Source organism: Malaclemys terrapin, chromosome 1 (genome assembly GCF_027887155.1).
Source record: "Malaclemys terrapin pileata isolate rMalTer1 chromosome 1, rMalTer1.hap1, whole genome shotgun sequence".
Taxonomy (NCBI): domain Eukaryota; kingdom Metazoa; phylum Chordata; order Testudines; family Emydidae; genus Malaclemys; species Malaclemys terrapin.
Window position 1 is genome coordinate 82,922,887 of NC_071505.1, and position 19,592 is coordinate 82,942,478.

At 43.8% G+C, this 19,592-nt stretch overlaps 1 protein-coding gene across 3 annotated transcripts in view; it reads right to left on the reverse strand.

Annotated features, from left to right (window-relative positions):
• Nucleotides 1-19,592, reverse strand: part of NTN4 (netrin 4) — a 125,843-nt gene that overhangs the window by 25,967 nt on the left and 80,284 nt on the right. For all 3 annotated transcript variants that reach the window (XM_054028397.1, XM_054028387.1, XM_054028405.1), the window contains 3 exons: nucleotides 14,728-14,916; nucleotides 4,052-4,265; nucleotides 1,298-1,410 (listed from right to left, as the gene is read on the reverse strand). In XM_054028397.1, the coding sequence (XP_053884372.1) occupies nucleotides 1,298-1,410; nucleotides 4,052-4,265; nucleotides 14,728-14,916 (516 nt within the window). The remainder of the gene's footprint in view (nucleotides 1-1,297; nucleotides 1,411-4,051; nucleotides 4,266-14,727; nucleotides 14,917-19,592) is intronic.

Sequence of the window (19,592 nt, forward strand, 5' to 3'; positions counted from 1 at the left end):
CAACCCCCTATCTTCAGGAGGTCAGCTGAAAATTGGATTTCAGGAGGTCAGCTAGAAAATTGGGCTCCAGGTTCACAAGATCTTAGCCCAAAAGGAAGTAGTTTTTGCACAAACTCTGATGGGAGGGGGGAAAAAAACCCTTTCTATTTTGAATTACAGTACTAAAATAAGAAGCGAGTCTTTTCTGATTCTATCTTTGCATTTGTACAAGTCAAAATTTGCTTAAAATGAAATGTTGCAGATGGTTATTCTGTATTTTGCCAATTAATTGCTATTGTGCTCTTGAAATAAAAAATGGACAGACACTAGGGTTTTTTCTCCCCACTTAATGTGTAGTCAGAATTTTTATCATGCAATTTAGTGCACATGCAGAAAGTGGCACTTGCACTGACTTGATAAGATGGAATGACTTTAGAAAGCAGGTGTACTGTCAATCTGCAAAACACAAAGGCCCTAGTTGTGGAAACCTTCTCCTGGTGAATGCTCACTCACACGAGTAGTTGCACTGAAGTCATTAAGATTAGTCATGTGAGAAAGCGCTCACCAACAGAGGAGATGCACAATCAGGCCACACTGCCTACTAATAATCATATGGTCCAGCAAAGTTACACAATACTTTTTAGGAGGACAAGTGGAAAAAAACTTCTCCAGTTGAAATCATGGCTGGACTATGAGATACTCTGTAACCATGTCATCAACCACAACAGCTTCCAAACTTGATATGATAGTCTGAGAAAATTATGGTGTTGTCACTCTTGTTTTAGAAATTCCCTAATTACATATCTAATTCATCTGGGCAACATCACACTCTTTAAATAACATTATCATCAATTTACCCAACAGAATATAACAGCACTGGGCAAATATCACATAAAGGAGCTTATTAAAAACAAAGTAAAAGAAAAGAGCATTTAAAAGTATTCTGATGTAAATGAGCAAAAGCCCAGGAATTCAGAGCTCAGGATGAAAACCCAGGCAGATATTCAAGCTATCAACCCCTGCTCACTGGGATCAGATTTTAAGATGGGACTGTCTGCCTAGACTTTAGATATCCTTGTGTATGTGGGTCGAAGTCAGTCTTTCAATGTTCCTTAGGCTTTTTTGTTTTTGGTAGCTGAACAGTACTGAACGTTGGACATTACATTCCTCGCTACCACCATTGCTAAGGCATTAATCCAAAGCAACGCTCTGTTGCATTTTCACAAATCACTTTAAAAGACCCTTTTCTTGTTCATTAGGAACAATCTCTTAGTAACAGGAGGGGAGATGAGAAATATGTTTGAATCAGCTATCTCACCTGAATGCCGGAGAGCAGAGAATCCTTGTTCGTCCTCCCATCCCCAAGCTGGCTCACTCTCGTTAAACACAGAGCGGAAATCAGGAATTTCGTGATGCCAGACTATGTCCGCACTGTTGTAATAAAAGGAAAACGGTGAGTTGTTTCTTATGGAATCAGTAGAAAATACCACACATTCAAGAAAATTATCACACTTACAATCAATAGTCCATTTTTCAGGAATTTACCATGAAGTTTCTCCAGATTTATTGGTATTGTAAAACACACAAAACTGAATAGTTTTAGACAGTGAACAGCTTGATCATTGTAAACTCCCAGATTTGTGTTACGGATCCATGTTTGGTATAAAATATATTTTAGGAATTTGTATGTGATATATAATCTCAGAGAATATACAATGTCCATAGAAGGATCTGTTTGTACAGCTCAGAGACTCACAGACTTTAAGGTCAGAAGGAACCATCATGATCATCCAGTCTGACCTCCTGCACATCGCAGGTCACAGAACCTCACCCATCCACTCCTGCATTAGTCCCATAAAATCTGGCTGAGTTACTGAAGTCCTCAAATCCTGATTTAAAGACTTTAAGTTACAGAGACTCCACTGTTTACACTACGTTAAAGCTGCAAGTGACCTGTGCCCCATGCTGCACAGGAAGGTAAAAAAACCCAGAGTCTCTGCCAATCTGACCCATGGGAAAATTCCTTCTCGACCCCAAATATGGTGATTAGTTAGACCCTGAGCATGTGGGCAAAACCCACCAGGAAGACACCAGCCAGCCTGGCCTAGAGATGGTAATTGATAACCTAGGCCTCCTGAGATGGTTAGATTTAAAATATGTTCTTCTCTAGCATCCAATAAATTAGGGCTTGACATTGGTCCATTTAAGTCAATGAGACATTTGTGATTAACTTCAATGGTAGCAGGACTGAGCCCTTCAATCTTTCTTCAAATGCATGGAAACCCCCACTTCCCCGCAAATTGTAAAAACCTGAAAATACCAGCACCAAATACCCAGATGTCAGGAAGGTGAGGCTATATGTCATGACTAAGGCTACGATTTAGTCACGGAGGTCTAGGCTCCAGGCACCAGCTTACCAAGCAGGTGCTTGGGGTGGCCACTTTGGAGAGGGGCGGCACGTCCAGCTGTTCGGCGGCAATTCGGCGGACAGTCCCTCACTCTTGCTCGGAGCGAAGGATCTCCCGCCGAATTGCCGCCGCAGATCGCGATCGCGGCTTTTTTTTGTTTGTTTGTTTGGCTGCTTGGGGCGGCCAAAACCCTGGAGCCAGCCCTGCTTCCAGCAACCTCTGTGACCTCAGTGGTGGGGAGCTGCAGGGTTTCCCGCCAGCCACTGACAGCAGGCGGCAGAGTATCCCGCAGCTCCTGGCCACCGCAGGCGGTGGGGGAACCCTGCAGCCCCCGGCTGCTGTGGGTGGTGGGGAAACCCCAAGCTCCCAGCCGCTGCGGGCCAAGGAACCCTTGGGGATGGCAGGGGAACCCATGAGATCCTGGGTGGCAGGGGTGGCTGGGGAACCCTTGAGCTCTCCAGCGGCGGTGGCTGGGGAACCTCCGAGCTCCCGGCAGTGTGGGTGGCGGGGGAACCCCCAAGCTCCTGGCCGCTGCAGCCCCCAGAGCTGCGGGTGGTGGAGGTACCCCACAGTCCCCAGCTGCTGCAGGTGGCTCCTAGCCCCTGTGCAGCTGCCCCCCCTTCAGGAGGTATGGGGATCCAGATCCCCATTTTGTCATGGATATTTTTAGTAAAAGTCAGGGACAGGTCACGGCTTTTGTGAATTTTTCTTTTTTGCCTGTGACCTGTCCCTGACTTTTACTAAAAATATCCGTAACAAAATCTTAGCCTTAGTCATGACCCATGATACTATAATAAAATGGGCCATTCTCCTGACATATTATTGTTAATAACTTAAACATATTACTAACCCAAGATCCTGCTTCCATATCATATAAAAGTGTGACTGGCTGAACTCTGAGGCCCTACAATATAATAAAGATAAATATGGTAGGGCCAGTGCATCCCCTGTGCATATGCACATCAGGGTGGACGGATTTCCTCCTGGGCTCCATGGAAACTATTTGCTGGCCAGCCACGGGCTCTGTGCTCCATATGGGCACAGGAAGAGGGGACACTGGAGGGGCACCAGTGAGTCGAGGATTGGCTGAGTTTTACAGCACCGCCCATGTTCAGACCTGCTCTACTAACTCTCTCTGGCTCCCCTCTGGGACTGCTACAGAGCAGTTGCAGGGCAACTCAGACAGTGGCCACACAGCTCCAGCTACTGCCCTGCTGTCACAAGGGGATAGTTGGGCCAGTAGAGAAACACAGCGGGGCAGCCATCCAGGCAGATAGCTCCTGCTTCCATGTATCTAGATGGCTCCTTCCCTGTGGATCCTCTAGATCTGAAGGCTTGGAAGGTATTGTCCCCTGCTAACCCTGCAGACAGCAAAAGCCCTCCCATCAAAAGCCATGAAATCTTTGGCAGGAAACTGTGCCAGGTAATCACATGGAGCTTTTAGTCTTCTCTGACTCTCTCCAATAGGTTTCTCCATAGGAGGAAGGCAATCTGGCCCAGTATCCATTTATAAACTGTGTGTATCATCAGGTTTTTGTTAGTACCAATCCAAACAATAAAGTCTATCTAAAATAATCAACACTTATTGAACATATCTGGGATATGAAGGTCTATGATCTAATTGCATTTGTGAGTCTAGAGAAATAGCATGTCTGTCCACTCACCTGCTGATGCAGTCACCAGTGAGTGGGTCACAGCTTCCGGCACAGTCACACGGTCTGCAGCCATACTCTCCAAAGCCCCAGTATCCCACCATACACTGGTCACACTGAGGACCTGCCACTCCAGGTTTGCAGGGGCAGTCACCGTTGCTGGGATCACAGAAGGTATTAGTGCTGAAAGGAAGCATGGCCGATCCAACTGGGTGGCAGGAACACACTGCAGTACAAAGCAGGTACATCATGTAAGTGTATTGCTGATGGAAAGCTAGCAATGCTACATATGAATGCAGAGCAAACAAATTAGTTCACCCAACAGATGGCTGAACTGGATGTGCTTATTATTTTACACTACTGGGGAGCGAGGAGTAGTAGGTTGACATAGTTACCAGAGGAAATATGTTTGCTACATTACTGAAAGTTTACCCAGAGTTACTGGACTGGCACAGCACAGAAATTTTCCAATCATTACATGAAATGTGACCTGACAATAAAGTAACACTTTTGCTTGACATAGTGTGAGACACATGCCAAACCTTTAGAGGTTCTAATAATAATGATGTTATTTCTGGACTTTATTCTCCTTACTTGTATGAACTTGACCTGAGGAATTCCCTCTAAAAATGACAAGACTTTAACTTTTGTTGTATTATAATTAGTCAAGCTAGCTTTGTTTTGTGTTATGTTTTGCCAAAAGTGAAAAGTACTACGTCAGTCAGCTTATAACTCTAGGGCCCCAATTCAGCAAGGCACTTAAGCACATGCCTAACTTTAAAGTTTGCACCAAAGTACCTTGTTGAATCAGGACTTGGATCATTATTGTATATTCTATAAAAAGGAATCCTAACACAACTGCTCATGATTCTCTTGCTCCAAGAAGGTTTGAAAAAGTCATTTTAATTTAAATGAGTGATGGGTAAAATTTAGTTCTTTTCTGGCATTTAAAAACAAAGTGGCTATTTTGAAATGCTGAATAAAAAATGAGGGCACTGATAACGAAGGGTCGGGTTGTATACAAACACCGTCCGGCTCTTGTATAGACCCTTAAACATGGATTTTTCTGAGTTTGTGTAAGCTTTGGGGCCTGAAAACTGAAAAGACTCGTCATTATTGATCAAGGAAGGGGTCCTCTTCACTCTTCTTCCATTTTCCTCATCCCTGCTTAACACATTGCAGCTGCTCTCCATTTGCGTGGAAAGAGCTGGATGTGTCTCTTTCAGAGTGGGTCAATACGGCAGCCACAGGTATTATTAGAGAGCAAGATGACATTGTTTTTCTTCTTGGGGAAAGAGAGGGGGCAGTTGGGACAAGTGGAGAGAGAGACAAATCCCACATTCCAGAATTAAAAAAATTGGAGGAAACTCTACATGGGAAGGGTTTGGAACTTTTCTCCCCTTTAACACGTTTTTCCACCTGTAATCTAGGCCTTCTTTTGCTGTCTCTGCCATCCAACATACAGAGGGTTGAAAAAGTTTTAAATAGGGGATTTTTTGTTCAGGTGGTTTTTTTTTTTTTGGGTGCAAATTCAAATACCAAAAAATTTAGGGTGAAAACCAAAATAATTTGATCTGGAAACACCTGGCTGGGGTGCAGGGCTGGCTCCAGGGTTTTGGCCGCCCCAAGCAGCCAAACAAAAAAACCAAAACAAAACCAAAAAAAAAGCCGCGATCGTGATCTGCGGCAGCAATTCGGCGGGAGGTCCTTCGCTCCGAGCAGGAGTGAGGGACCGTCTGCCGAATTGCCGCCGAACAGCTGGACGTGCCGCCCCTCTCCGAAGTGGCTGCCCCAAGCACCTGCTTGGTAAGCTGGTGCCTGGAGCCGGCCCTGCTGGGGTGCCTCAAGGGAGCTGTCATTTGGATGCCTCATGCTCTCATTCTCCAATATAGGCTGGGGCTCCCTGGTCAAAGCACATCTCTCATGATGCATTATAGTCTTCTGAGAGAGGGGAGGCTGTACATCATGGGAGTCCCTAGCTGTGGTGCATCATGGGAAATATAGTCCAGCCAGGGAGCCCAGCCCATACAGGAGAATGGGGCTATGAGTCAACCAAATGGCAACTCCTTTAGGCACCACAGTATCATTTCCAAAGCTAAATATTTCAGTTTTCAGGCATTCTTTTTTTGACCAAAAAAAAATCACAATTTTTCACAGAAAGTGAAAATTTTCATTTAGCCAAAACCGCAAATTTCAGTCAAAAACAGTTTAGGCAGAACATTTTCAACCAGCCAAGGGTTTTCTCTTTCCTGCTGTGGAGGCAATACAAAGAAAGGCACTACTTAGAGCTCAGCCATGCTTTGCCTTAGAACACTTCTTATTATGCACATATCTTTGATTCTGACCTGATGACGTTTTTATGGTTTCCAGAAATTCCAAGGTTTGACGTACCTGAACTGCAGTTTTAACATATTAAGTCAGCCTTTAATATTGGCAGTCAATTTATAGTACTGACTGTGGTTCCAGAATCTTTGCAAAAAACTCCCCCAAATCCAACAACGCCAAAACAAATAAAATAACCCCCTCTCCGCCCCTTCTTCCCCAAACAAATATAATTATAGAAAGTAAGATTAAAAATCCTCTCCACAAACTGCATAACTAGCTGCAGGCAATAGACTCCAGTACTTTTAATAGCATAGTTTTCAGCAGTGCTCACTGAGGCTCACATACCTTTCTCCTGAAGGCTGTCAGGTATTTTACACTTGACACATGCATCCGAACATGCTATTTTCTTACTCGATGCAGAGGATATTTATGGAATTTCTCAACCCCCTTAGGGGGAAATAAAGTACCCTACACTCTTCTGGTCTCATGCACTCAATGGGCTAAATTTACCAGTGACATACATGGATTCAACTCTGCTGAAGTCAATGGAATTGTACAGCCTTAGGCCGGGGAAGAATCTGGTCCAGTACGTTACACTTTAGCCAACATTTCCTCCATTTTTTCCTAAGAGCTGCAGTTTGGAGACCCAGTTCCCACAGCTTAATGGGTTCTGCAATACCATGGCTAGTAGCTAAATTTACCCCTATGAAAGCTGTTAGCAAAGATCCAGTCTGAGAGTAAGAGGGAACTGGACTGAATCAGAGAGGCACATTTAGTTGATTTTATTTTTAACTTCCATATTACAGCCAGTAAGTGTCAAATTTTCAAAGACCCCTCATCCTCACATTTGCTCACCTACATTTTTGTGCATTTATATTTTGAGATTTGGAAATAGCTCCTGGCAATTTGCCCCTAAAATCAGCATTCACAAGTATCCTTGACACTGCAGCTCAGAAGTATAGCTGGGCCACAGAATCATTTTTCCTTTAGCCATCTGAGGGAGGGTTCTCTTAAAAGTCTCTTTTGGACATGCCAGAGTTGCCTTTGGACGTTAGGAAACTGCCAAGCAAATTATAAAAGAGGCCTTGCAAACTCTCAACCTCCCTTCTCTCCCAAAAGGAAATATTTTCATTTCCTAGAGGTTAAGGGCCAGAAAGATTATTCAAGCAAATTCACACTATTCTTCGCTAATCTCAACTAGGATGATCAGATCAGCGCTACTATAACCACAGAATAAAGGTAGTTACATACTTATGGGACCAAATTTAGGGCTGGTGTAACTGGATGTAACTCCCACAGAACCCTTAGGGTCAAATTCAGTGGAGAAAGCAAACTGTTGTGCAAAAACTACACATTGGATGTAATATGGTCAGAAAATGATGTAAGCAGGAAAATAGTGTAACGTCCACTGATCTGTACCAGTGCAAAACAGCTACAAGACCTATCTGAAAGGCCTCCTGAGAATTCCCCATGCATAGGGAATTCACTGGTGACGTAAGCCATCCCCTTGCTAGTGCCCCTAGTGTAAAGGGCATGGCTGGAGTATCGGTACACCTTGATGATTCCCAACTAGAAAGGCTGTTCTCTGTTATGCTTGGTGCCCATCCCAGGGTCCTACAATATTTTCCTCCTGAGTTGCACCAGGTGCACAAAAACTGGGCCTCAGGGTCTGGCCCAGTAGTTGCACAAAATGAGTGTAAGTTACAGGACCAAGAAGAAGAAGGTGGGTTATCAGGAAAAGCAACAGGAAGGTGTGTGATAAAATGGACGTGGCTAATTACTTGCTTTCTTCTTTACCTTCCAAGATACACCAACTTCTGACTCCTTGGCATGTCTGTAATATTTGTTTCACACCTGCTGGATCTGACCTGTGGGCCTGCTATGGCCCCCTTCTGCCACTTTGGTAGTGGAAAGGAGCTATAACACTGGCTTAGCCCACTACCTGGGCATTCGCTACACCATCTCCTGTCCTGGTGCCCAGCCTACAGGGTGTGACTGCGGAAAAGAGGATGTGGCTTTACTGTCCCATCATTCTGATGATCCCCTGACTGCTTGTCGGCATACCAATGTCAGTTAGGGGCGGTGATTTTTATGGTATTTTTATACTGGCAAAATCCATAATGTACATGTATTTATACTGGCAAAAAGGTGCTTTTACTGGCACAGCTTATGTTTGGGAAACTGGTACAAGCTACTCTAGCTAAAGCCATCCTTTGCCGGAAAAGGGTGTATTTACACTACGACGGTTTCCCAGGACAGCTAGACTGGCCAACTTTTCTAGCGTAGGCTGAGTCCCAGAATGTTCTCTGGGACAGGAGCAGATGGTGCAATTTAGAGTAGCTTTGAGGCTGTTTTATGTAGCACCAAGAGCCTAATCAGCTTCCAGCTGGTTTCAATACTGGGGGGGAGCACAAAGGCTGACGCTGAGTTAATGTGGCTAGTTTTGCATGTAGTTTTGAAAATATGGTAACTGTGTGTAATGTATATGTGACTGGAGCCTAGGATAGGTGCATACTGTGAAACGCCATAAAGAAATAAAGTGCACCCCACAACGATACAGAATAAATGTAATAGACACTCCACATCACAGAGACAAACAAACAGCTAAATACCCAGACAAAACAAGGACATCATGAAAAGAGGAAGGTAAATGTCCAAACATGTGGAGGGTCAGGACACAGCAGGAAATTAATTCTAAAGCATTGATGACTTGGAGCTTGGCAATTACAGCTATTACTGTCTGCGGCCTGATGATCTGCTTCTCTTAGAGCTGCTTTTGGTCTCTGTTTTCTCCAACTATCCTATCCCTAACTACAGGGTCTGTTAGAGAAGCTCCCTGAAGAAGCTGGGGAAAACAATAAAGCAGCAGAGGCCACTGGAGCAGTGAAAATCTGTGGACATGGGTAGATTGGATGCTGCTTCATGGAGAATATATTTATAAACTTAGAGAGATGGTTCAGGGGAATTCCGATCACATGGGTAAAAGGTGGCTTTCACATTGGGGACACTTTACCATGCACAATGCAAAGGACCATAGAATCATGGAAGTAAGAGACGAAAAAGGGCTGTTAGGTCATCTAACCCTCCCCTATCAACAAGACTGTCAGTCTGTGCTCCAAGGCTAGCTATGACTAAACACACCAGGAGACAGAGCATTCTCTTCCTCGTATTCAAATGTAGTGGCATTGAGATAGCAACACACAGTGTAATACATAAGAATACTTCGAGCTCAGCATCTACAAAGTGCAAATATTAATCAGCTGCCTGTCTTTGCTTGGGAGTTGCTGGATGGGAATACAATTGTGTGGGGAAATATCTAGGCTGAAATCCTGCCCCTGTTGAAGTCAATGGGAGTTTTGCCATTGACTTTAATGAGGATCAGGAATTCTTCCCTAGCTCTGTGTTATGAATGAAGGTTTTCTTTTTTGGAGCTGCCAGTGACCTTTGGAAACACCAAATATCTACCCTAAAAACCCTGTAGTGTAAAAGCAAAGAGAAACTCATCAATTACAAAACTTGATTCCCTGTCCCTGGTTACACTGTAGCTGGGACTTAAAAATCCATGAGGGATATAAAATAAAACTGGAGGTACAGGAGGGGAAAGGGAGTTACCTTCAGTCAGATTGCTATGTTAAATGGTAGAATGCCCTGTTTTATCTGGTACACACCTTCTCCTGAGCAAATATTATATATTACTAACCTAAAAGTATCTTGAAAGATTATGGCCTAACAACGCCTTTATTTACTTTGACCTCAGTGCCGTTTTAATTTTCATTGCTACTCTGCAGTTGAGCAATAATGTTGACTTGAGCTAAGTACAGCATTCTACAGTCTTCTCTATAAGAATAAAAGGTTATCAGACATGTCCCTTGTTACTACAAACCATGCACAACAGAAGACTTTGAAACGTTTCATGCACAGACTGTAACCAGAATTATGTAGGTTCATCTAACAGTGTTCATTCATTTGCTGTTCAACTGGAGCTATGCAAAATACCACTAACCCTGTATGAGGAAGACTCTTGAAAACTTTTGGGGGACTGAAATATTCCATACAGGAAATACCAGTCTCACCTGAAACATAACACTCTCTGTGACCCCCGTTCCTCAATACTGCACTGTGAGCTCCCCGCAGATGAAGATGGCTGCTTGTAAGGCTGGGATGGGTGTCTAGACAGGAATGGAGGGCTAGCCATTATCCCATAGAAGGAGTTGCTGGGATAGGGTTGGAAATTTTCCAAAGAAACATTTTTTTTGTCAAAAAACATTGATTCGTCGAAACAGAAACTATTTGCAAGAAAGGGTCGGTTTTGACCAATTTCCTGCTTCAATTAAAAAAAAAGTTTTAAAATTATCAAAATGCCCCATTTCTATATTTTCAAAAAAAAGTTTTGTTCTTTGATATTAAATTATTTTGTTTTAAAATTGTAGCTTATACTAAAAAAGTTTAAAAGGTCAAAAACTGAAACAAAATGTTTCAAAATTATTGAAACAAAATGTTCTGATTGATCCAATCCAAAGGTATCTATGTATTTAGTTAGTTAGTTAGTTATCTGGATTATCAGTGTGTGAAAAGTTTTGTAATTTTGATTTCGTTCCGGGAGTGAGAAAAAATTCTGGAATCTCAAACTCTAACAGGATGGGGAAAATAATTTCCTGCCCAGTTGTAGCTGTGTGGCCCGTTCTGGAATGGAAAGTAAACTGGCCAAGAGGAGGAGGTCAGAAAGGAAAGCACTAAGGGGAATCTGGAGTTGTGGGGGTGTCCAGAAGAGCATTTATAGGAGATTTCAAGTTTTTGCCGCCCCCAAATAAAATCACCTTTGCCCTATTAATTTGTGAGTTTGCCTTTATATACTTTGTGAAGTGTAACATTCTAAAGTTACATAAATCTTCGTGAAACCAGCTTAATGCTGTCAAAATTATTTTGCTGAGTTGAACAAATATTCTATGTTCTGTTACTAAGGGCTTGTCTACACCGGAAAATTAATCCAAATTAGCTAAGGCTATGGCTACACTAGAGAGCTTACATCGATGCAGCTGTGCCACTCTAAGCTCTCTAGTGGAGCTGCTCTAAGTCAAGGGGAGAGAGCTCTCTTATCGATTTAATTAATCCATCCTCAACGAGCGGCGGTAGCTATGTTGGCAGGAGAAGGTCTCCACCAACATAGTGCTGTCTACACTGGCATTTAGGCTGGTGTAATTTATGCCGCTCAGGGGGGTGGCTTATTCACCCCTTTGAGCGACATAAATTATACTCACATAAGTGGTAGGGTAGACATACCCTTAAAGTGTGAATTTGAAGTGGATTAGTTAAACTGCATTATACCCCGGAGTGAACACCGTCATTCAGAAGTAAAGTGACCTCAATTCAGTTTATCTTAATTCACATCCAAAGTGAATAAACTAAACTGCATTCAGGACATGCAGGGATTTAATGTGGTTTAACTAATCCACTTCAAATTCAAACCTTTAGTTAATTTGGATTAATTTTCCTGAATCTCCCCATGTAGACAAGCCCTAATATGTTCTTAAATAATAACATTAGCAAAAGTAGACACTATTAATGCAAAAGGTAAATTATTAAGACGTTGTCTTATTGTAATAATTGCTGTCTTATGGTTCATTTTAAACATACATTATCTTAGCAATTTAATATCACAGAGTTCCTAAATATAGAGAGTTCCTTAAACGGATTTTCTAGTTACATTTTTAAGAGACTTTGTTAGGAGACAAAATCCTAGCCTTTATATCAGGCATATAACGTTTTGCACTTTTTAAAAATGAAATGCATGAGAAAAGTAGAATGTTATGGGTCAGTGATTTAGAAGTGAATGAAGGAAACTGACGTGACTGTGCAGCAAGGTTTATGTCCACCATTGTGTCAGTAAAAATATCCATTAATCATATCATCTGCACAAGTCTGCCTCCTGCCAAGATTGCTAAGCTTTTTAGCCAGGATCTTAGCAGTCTCTTAGGAGTTAGGGTCAGTGGTGATACTTTCAGATAATTAATTCTGTGACATGATGGTTGATTGTTAGTTTGATTTTTTCTATACACATTGGTATTTTTCCCTTTGAATTGTTATCTCCATTTTGGAGTAGAACTTTCCAATAATTATACTGATACTTAGTTTTGCAAGCAGGTTTTCTCTGTGCTAGATCCCAGTCAGTAATGGCCCTTCCCAACCTAGGCAAGGTTTGCATTGGAACTATTAGACCTGGGAGGACTGAATGATAATCTCTTTGTAAAACATTTCAGTTCAGTTCCTAGATTTGTCAAGCAAAGGCCGCTACCAGTGTACTGATACAACCCACTCCTTCCATCTCCAAGGTGGAATGTGTTGCTTATCAGGTGCTCCCAAGGCCACATTCAAGTTCAACTCCCATTGAAGTCAATGCAAAAACTTAGATTGACTTCAATGGCCTTGTGTTCACTAGGAAAAAAGGTGTGGTAACAAACATGAGGTAAAATCCTAGTGAAGACATGGCAGTTGTACCTCTAACACATGATATCAGGCCAACATAAACCCTAGGTTCCCCCATAGTGTTTAGTGTGATCTGCTGACATGTGAAAATTGCCTTTTTTCCTCTCATGGATTTTACCTCGTGATAGTTGCCATGTGTCAGTTAATAGGAGGTAAGGATGCACCTTTTTTCCTAGTGAAGATGGGAGTTGGAAAAGACCCCTAGAAAGTGAGGGGCTGAGTCCAGGGTTCTAACCTGCTTTTTTCTGAATGGGATGGGAGTACAAAACAAAAACACTCTTGTATATGACCTGGCAATAATTATTGAAGAAAAATATCTGATACCACAGATGAGGAGACTAGAGACTGCAAATTAGGTAATGAAAGTAGGCAAAGGGACACTAGGAAAATATTTGAAGTAAAATTATTTAAGAAATGTGTTGTCTACATATTATAACATCAAAATATTATTTACCTCTGTAATGAAGGATTGAGGTCACATACATTTTCATAAACTGTATTCTAAGAGGAATCAGGTTGGTAAACTACACAAGGTGTATTATCTGGGATAGACACACATCTAGCCAGTTAGTGAAATCAAACATCCATAGGAGAATGGATTCCTCTCCCAGCTGGCTAGGGCAGCAGAAAACCACAGTGGAACAAATAAATGCCCAATGAGATGACAAGGTTAGTTGCCACACAACTCCAAGTGAAGCCAATGGGAGCCACATGCCATATTCAACCCAGAATGCAACTCTACAGTTTCAAAGGATACTGCCAATTTCTCTCTTCTGAGAAGGGATTCTTGTAGTTGTTTCTGAAGAAGATGGATACAATTTTCCCTTAAACAACCCTAACAGTACAGGAGCCAGATTCTGTCTGCTACATATGAAGAGACGGCACCAGATTATACTCTCTTATGCCAGTGTAAATCTTGTGAAATCAGTGGAGTTTGTAGCAGTGTAGCTGAGAGCATTACTTGGCTCACTACATTTCTCTCTCATTGTAATCCATTCAATGTGGTTTGTGGATTTGAAGTTCTCTACATGTCACAAATCCCTCAGAATGTTCCTGGGTGATTTTTGCCTTTGGATCTCCCTATGGACTATATAACTCAGAAGCCTCACCAGAGTCAAACTTACTGGAATAATGTTAACTCACACTGAAATTTCTCCCTTCAGATCCACCTGCTTCTGAGAGTTAGATGAATTAGGGTTGTTGGTTTTTGCTAATTCCATCCACTTTTGGCCAAACCATCCATTTCGGGGCTTCTGCCAACACTAATGCAGAAGATGTGCTGATACGGAGATCTCTTCTCCAAAAATAGCTCAGGAATCCTCATTTAAGTGAAGAGGCAGCTGTCAGCCCCTCCAGTGTATAAATAATACTAAATTACGGAGAGCCAGAGTGCTGACCCTAAGGCTTGGTCTACACTACCCCCCCTAATTCGAACTAAGGTACGCAACTTCAGCTACGTGAATAACGTAGCTGAAGTCGAAGTACCTTAGTTCGAACTTACCTTGGTCCACACGCGGCAGGCAGGCTCCCCCGTCGACTCCGCGGTACTCCTCTCGCCGAGCTGGAGTACCGCAGTCGACGGCAAGCACTTCCGGGTTCGACTTATCGCGTCCAGACTAGACGCGATAAGTCGAACCCAGAACTTCGATTTCCAGCCGTCGAACTAGCTGGTAAGTGTAGCCAAGGCCTTAGTCTGGCAAACTCTACTGTTTTTTGTAAGCAGCCTTAAACAAACCCAAAGATGAAGAAGTAAATGTACTGTTGAAAGCTTACAGCCCCCTGTTAAAGCAGCACGAATGAAAGATGGGAGGATCTTGTCTTCTAGTATTTAACCCTCAAGTTTCAGTAGGTATTTTATTAGTTAATTGACAGTGACTTACATTTGCAGGCATCTGGGACAGAGAAAGGCCTTCTGAGATCTCGGTAGAAGCCTGGCTTGCAACGCTGGCAATGCTGCCCTTCAGTGTTGTGTTGACAGTTATCACAGACTCCACCACTACGATTCCCCGAGGCCAGCCATGCATCCATGTCAAAATGACACATGTCAGCATGTCCATTACATTTACATGCTGGGATCAAGCCAAAGGGAACAAAAAGACTCATTAAAAAAGGAAAGATTATGGTATGTATAAAAGGTTAATGCAAATGCTGAAAAATGAATATACAGCAGTAGCTGAAACAGCAAAGAAAATCAAATGTACATACAGGCCAGCAGATGTCTTTAAAAAAAGTACCCAGTTATACCAGCACTCACATTTCCAGTGTAACTAACTGTTCAAGGAATCTTGCAAGTGAGACCTGTGCCCTGTTGGGGGGCCATGGGTGAGTTATGTTGGTTTGAGTCTAATCAATTAGGGATTCATGTTTTGATGTAATGTAAGTCCTCCAACATCTTGTCAATATTGTTTATTTTCTTCATTTTCTTAGCGTATGTCTACACTACGGGATCACTCCGAATTTACAGAATTAGACTTTTGGCAACTGATTGTATAAAGTCGAGTGCAAGCGGCCACACTAAGCACATTAATTCAGTGGTGTGTGTCCATGTACCGAGGCTAGTGTCGACTTCCAGAGCATTGCACTGTGGGTAGCTATCCCATAGCTATCCCATAGTTCCCGCAGTCTCCCCCGCCCATTGGAATTCTGGGTTGAGATCCCAATGCCTGATAGGGCCAAAAATTTGTCGCGGGTGGTTATGGGTAAATGTCATCAGTCAATCCTCCCTCCGTGAAAGCAACAGCAGACAATCATTTCGTGCCCTTTTCCCTGGATTGCCCGGGCAGACGCCATAGCGCGGCAACCATGGAGCCCGTTCAGCCTTTTTTCACTGTCACCATATGTCTACTAGATGCTGCTGACAGACGCGGTACTGCAGCGCTACACAGCAGCATCCCCTCGCCTTTGCAAGTTAGCAAAGATGGTTACCAGCCATACTGTACCGTCTGCTGCTGTCATGGGTGCTCCTGGCCAGCCTCGGTAAGGTTGGTCGGGGGTGCCTGGAGAAAAATGGGAATGACTCCCCAGGTCATTCTCTTCTTTAAGTTTTGTCTAATGGAGAGTCAGTCCTGCCTAGAATATCAGGCAAGCCTACTAAAGAACCAGAGAGGCAAACGGCCGCTCCGGGTCAGAGCCCCAGACATCCCGCAGAAATGATGAGCTGCATGCCACTCTAGGGGGTGCCTCTACAACAAGCCCACCCGTTGCTTCCCTCCTCCCCCACCCTTCCCGGGCTACTTTGGCAGTTATCCCCCCTTTTGTGTGATGAAGTAATAAAGAATGCATGAATTTGAAACAACACATACTTTATTGCCTTTGCAAGCAGAGATTAAAGGGGGGAGGGGAGGGCGGTTGGCTTACAGCGAAGTCGAGTGAACCACCATTCTGCACTTGCTCAGCCTATAGCTGAAAATGGGAATCTGTGATAAGCACTAGGATAGAAGCACCGGCAGGACTGAATCTCCATTTGCGTGTGGGCCTTTGGTTGACACTGGTAAAATACAAAATGTCCCAGGATATGTATGTTGGGGGACAGTTCTAAATAGCAGGTTTATTTTTTTATTTGCAGCAAAAAGTATCTGATTGTGAGCCCTGCGAGCAAGGGGTAGGCTGGGGTAGGTGCGACCGCGCAGTGCTGCCGACTGGGAGAGCAGCCTGAGGCAGAAGCCTCCAGCTGGCATGATATTCCAGGCAGGACTGAATCTCCATTACACAAAACTTAAAGAAGAGAATGACCTGGAGTCATTCCCTTTTTTGTCCATGCACCCTGACCAACCTCACCGAGGCCAGCCAGGAGCACCCACGAGACGACGATGACGGTTATCAGTCATACTGCACTGTCTGCTGTCCGCAAGGCAAGGCAAGGGGATGCTGCTGTGTAGCGCTGCAGCACTGTGCCTGCCAGCAGCATCCAGTAGACATACGGTGACAGTGAAAAAAGGCGAGAAATGATTTTTTTCCTTTTGCTTTCACAGGGTGGGGGGCGGGGGGCTGACAACATATACCCTGAATCACCCACGACAATGTTTTTGACTCTTCAGGCATTGGGAGCTCAACCCAGAGTTCAAATGGTTTTCAGAAAGTGCGGGAACTGTGGGATAGCTACAGTCATCAGTCGCCCCTCCCTTTGTGAGCGTCCATTTGATTCTTTGGCTTTCTGGTATGCTTGTCTCAGCTCCTTAAGTTTCACGCAGCACTGTGTTGAATCCCTGTTGTGGTCTCTGTCCATCATGGCCTTGGAGATTTTTTCAAATGTTTTGGCATTTCGTCTTTTGGAACAGAGTTCTGATAGAACAGATTCATCTCCCCATACAGAGATCAGATTCAGTATTTCCCGTTCGGTTCTGGAGCTCTTTTTTGATTCCGGGACTGCATGGTCACCTGTGCTGATCAGCGCTCCATGCTGGGCAAACAGGAAATGAAATTCAAAAGTTTGCGGGGCTTTTCCTGTCTACCTGGCCAGTGCATCCGAGTTCAGATTGCTGTCCAAAGCGGTCACAATGGTGCACTGTGGGATAGCTCCCGGAGGCCAATACCGTCGAATTGCGGCCACACTAACCCTAATTCGAAATGGCAATGTCGATTTCAGCGCTACTCCCCTCATCGGGGAGGAGTACAGAAATCAATTTTAAGAGCCCTTTATGTCGAAGTAAATGGCTTCGTTGTGTGGACGGGTGCAGGGTTAATTCGATTTAATGCTGCTAAATTCGAACTAAACTCGTAGTGTAGACCAGGCCTTAGGTACAGTTCTTTAAATTTACAGAATTAACACATATTTTAATTTAACTGGATTATGTTCAGGCTCAGTAGATATGGTTTTGAGTAACATGCAGAATGATCATGGAAGAAAATGATATGGATTCTGATGTATGCTGAAGGTCCTTGCAAATAAAAAATAAAGCACTCAAAACCAAATGTTTGAACAATGGGCCTCATTTATAAAAACTTTAGAAATTCAAATGTATGAAGAACTTTCACATTATCACAAAACATGCCAAACCAACCTATTTCCCTCCTTTGACAGGGTTACTGGCCTAGTGGATGGGGGGAAACAGCAGACGTGATATATCTCGATTTTAGTAAGGCTTTTGACATAGTCCCACATGACATTCTCATAAGCAAACTAGGGAAATGAGGTCTAGATCAGGGGTGAGCAAATTATGGCCCATGGGCCACATCCGACCCCTCAGACCATTTAATTCGGCTCCCCCGGGAGCAGGGTCGAGAGCTTGCCCTGCTCCGGTGCTCCTGCTGGGGAGTGGGGTCAGGGGCTTTCCCCGCTCTGCCTGTCCGACGCTCCCACGGGTTCAGGTGGGACCTACGTGAGGGCACACGTTACTGCAGCTGCACAACCCAAACGCGCCATCAGAGCCTGGAATGTGCAAGCCCACGTGCCTGCTACTTGTTGGCTTAGGTGACTCTGCTGTTTTAGTAGTGTTAATTTTCCATTGTTGAGGATAAAACAAAGAGTAGTTGGCCAAGGAGTGCCAGCTGCATTGTTCAAATTAATCAAAGAGGGCGTGGAAAGGAGGTAAGCTTGGTTTAATTATTATAATACTTTATGATGGTATTTATAATAGTAAGTAAGGTTTAATGTTTATTTCCACTAAAATGTATCTTTATTAAATAAAGTTTATTTTAATATCTCTGATTTGTTAATTTTGTGAGCATTCATGGCCCACCACACAATTTCCATACCCAGATGTGGTCCTCAAGCCAAAAAGTTTGCCCACCCCTGGTCTAGATGAAATTACAATCAGGTCAGTGCACAACTGTTTGAAAGACTGTACTCAAAGAGTAGTTATCAATGTTTTGATGTCAAACTGGGAGGCTGTATCTAGTTGGATCCCACAGATGTCAGTCTTGTGTTCAGTACCATTCAATATTTTCATAATGTCTTGGATGCAATGGTGAAAGTAGACCGGTATGGGCTGGTAGTACCAGTAAGAAGTGGCTGCCGGTACCATCCCGTATACAGCCAACTTTAAAGCGCTACCACGGCAGCGCTTTAACGTCACTGCCCTCCCCTTCTCCCGTCAGCGGCCCTGCCGGTAGGGACCTGGGGGGCAAAAGGGGAGGCTGCCCCGTGGCCCGGCGATTTACAAGGGCCCGGGGTTCCCAGCCACTGCTGCTACCATGCAGCGGCCGGAGCCCCGGGCCCTTTTAAATTGCCGATGGAGCCCTAGGCGGCGTGGTCTGGGCAGCGCTGATGGGCTGGCCGGGTGAGGCTGACTCCCCAGCTCTGCCCCTTCCGCTCAAGGTCTCACCCTTTTCGGGGGCCTGGAGCTGGGCCCCTGTACTGGTAAGTCCTCTGTGCTACTTTCACCTCTGCTTGGATGATGGAGTGGAGAGTATGCTTATAAAATTTGCACATGACACCAAGATGGGAGGGGTTGCAAGCACTTTGGAAGACAGTTCTAGAATTCAAAACAAGCTAGACAAACTGGAGAACTGGTCTGAAATCAACAAGATGAAATTCAATAAAGACAAATGCAAAGTACTATACATAGGAAGGAAAAATCAAATACACAACTATAAAATGAGGAATAGCTGGCTAGGTGGTAATACTGCTGAAAAGAATCTGAGGATTATAGTGGATCACAACTTGAATATGAGTCAACAATGTGATGCAGTTACACAAAAGGTCAATACCATTCTGGGGTGTATTAACAGGAGTGTTGTATGTAAAACACAGGAGTCATGCTGTACTAGGCATCGGCAAGGCCTCACCTGGAGTATTGTGTCCAAT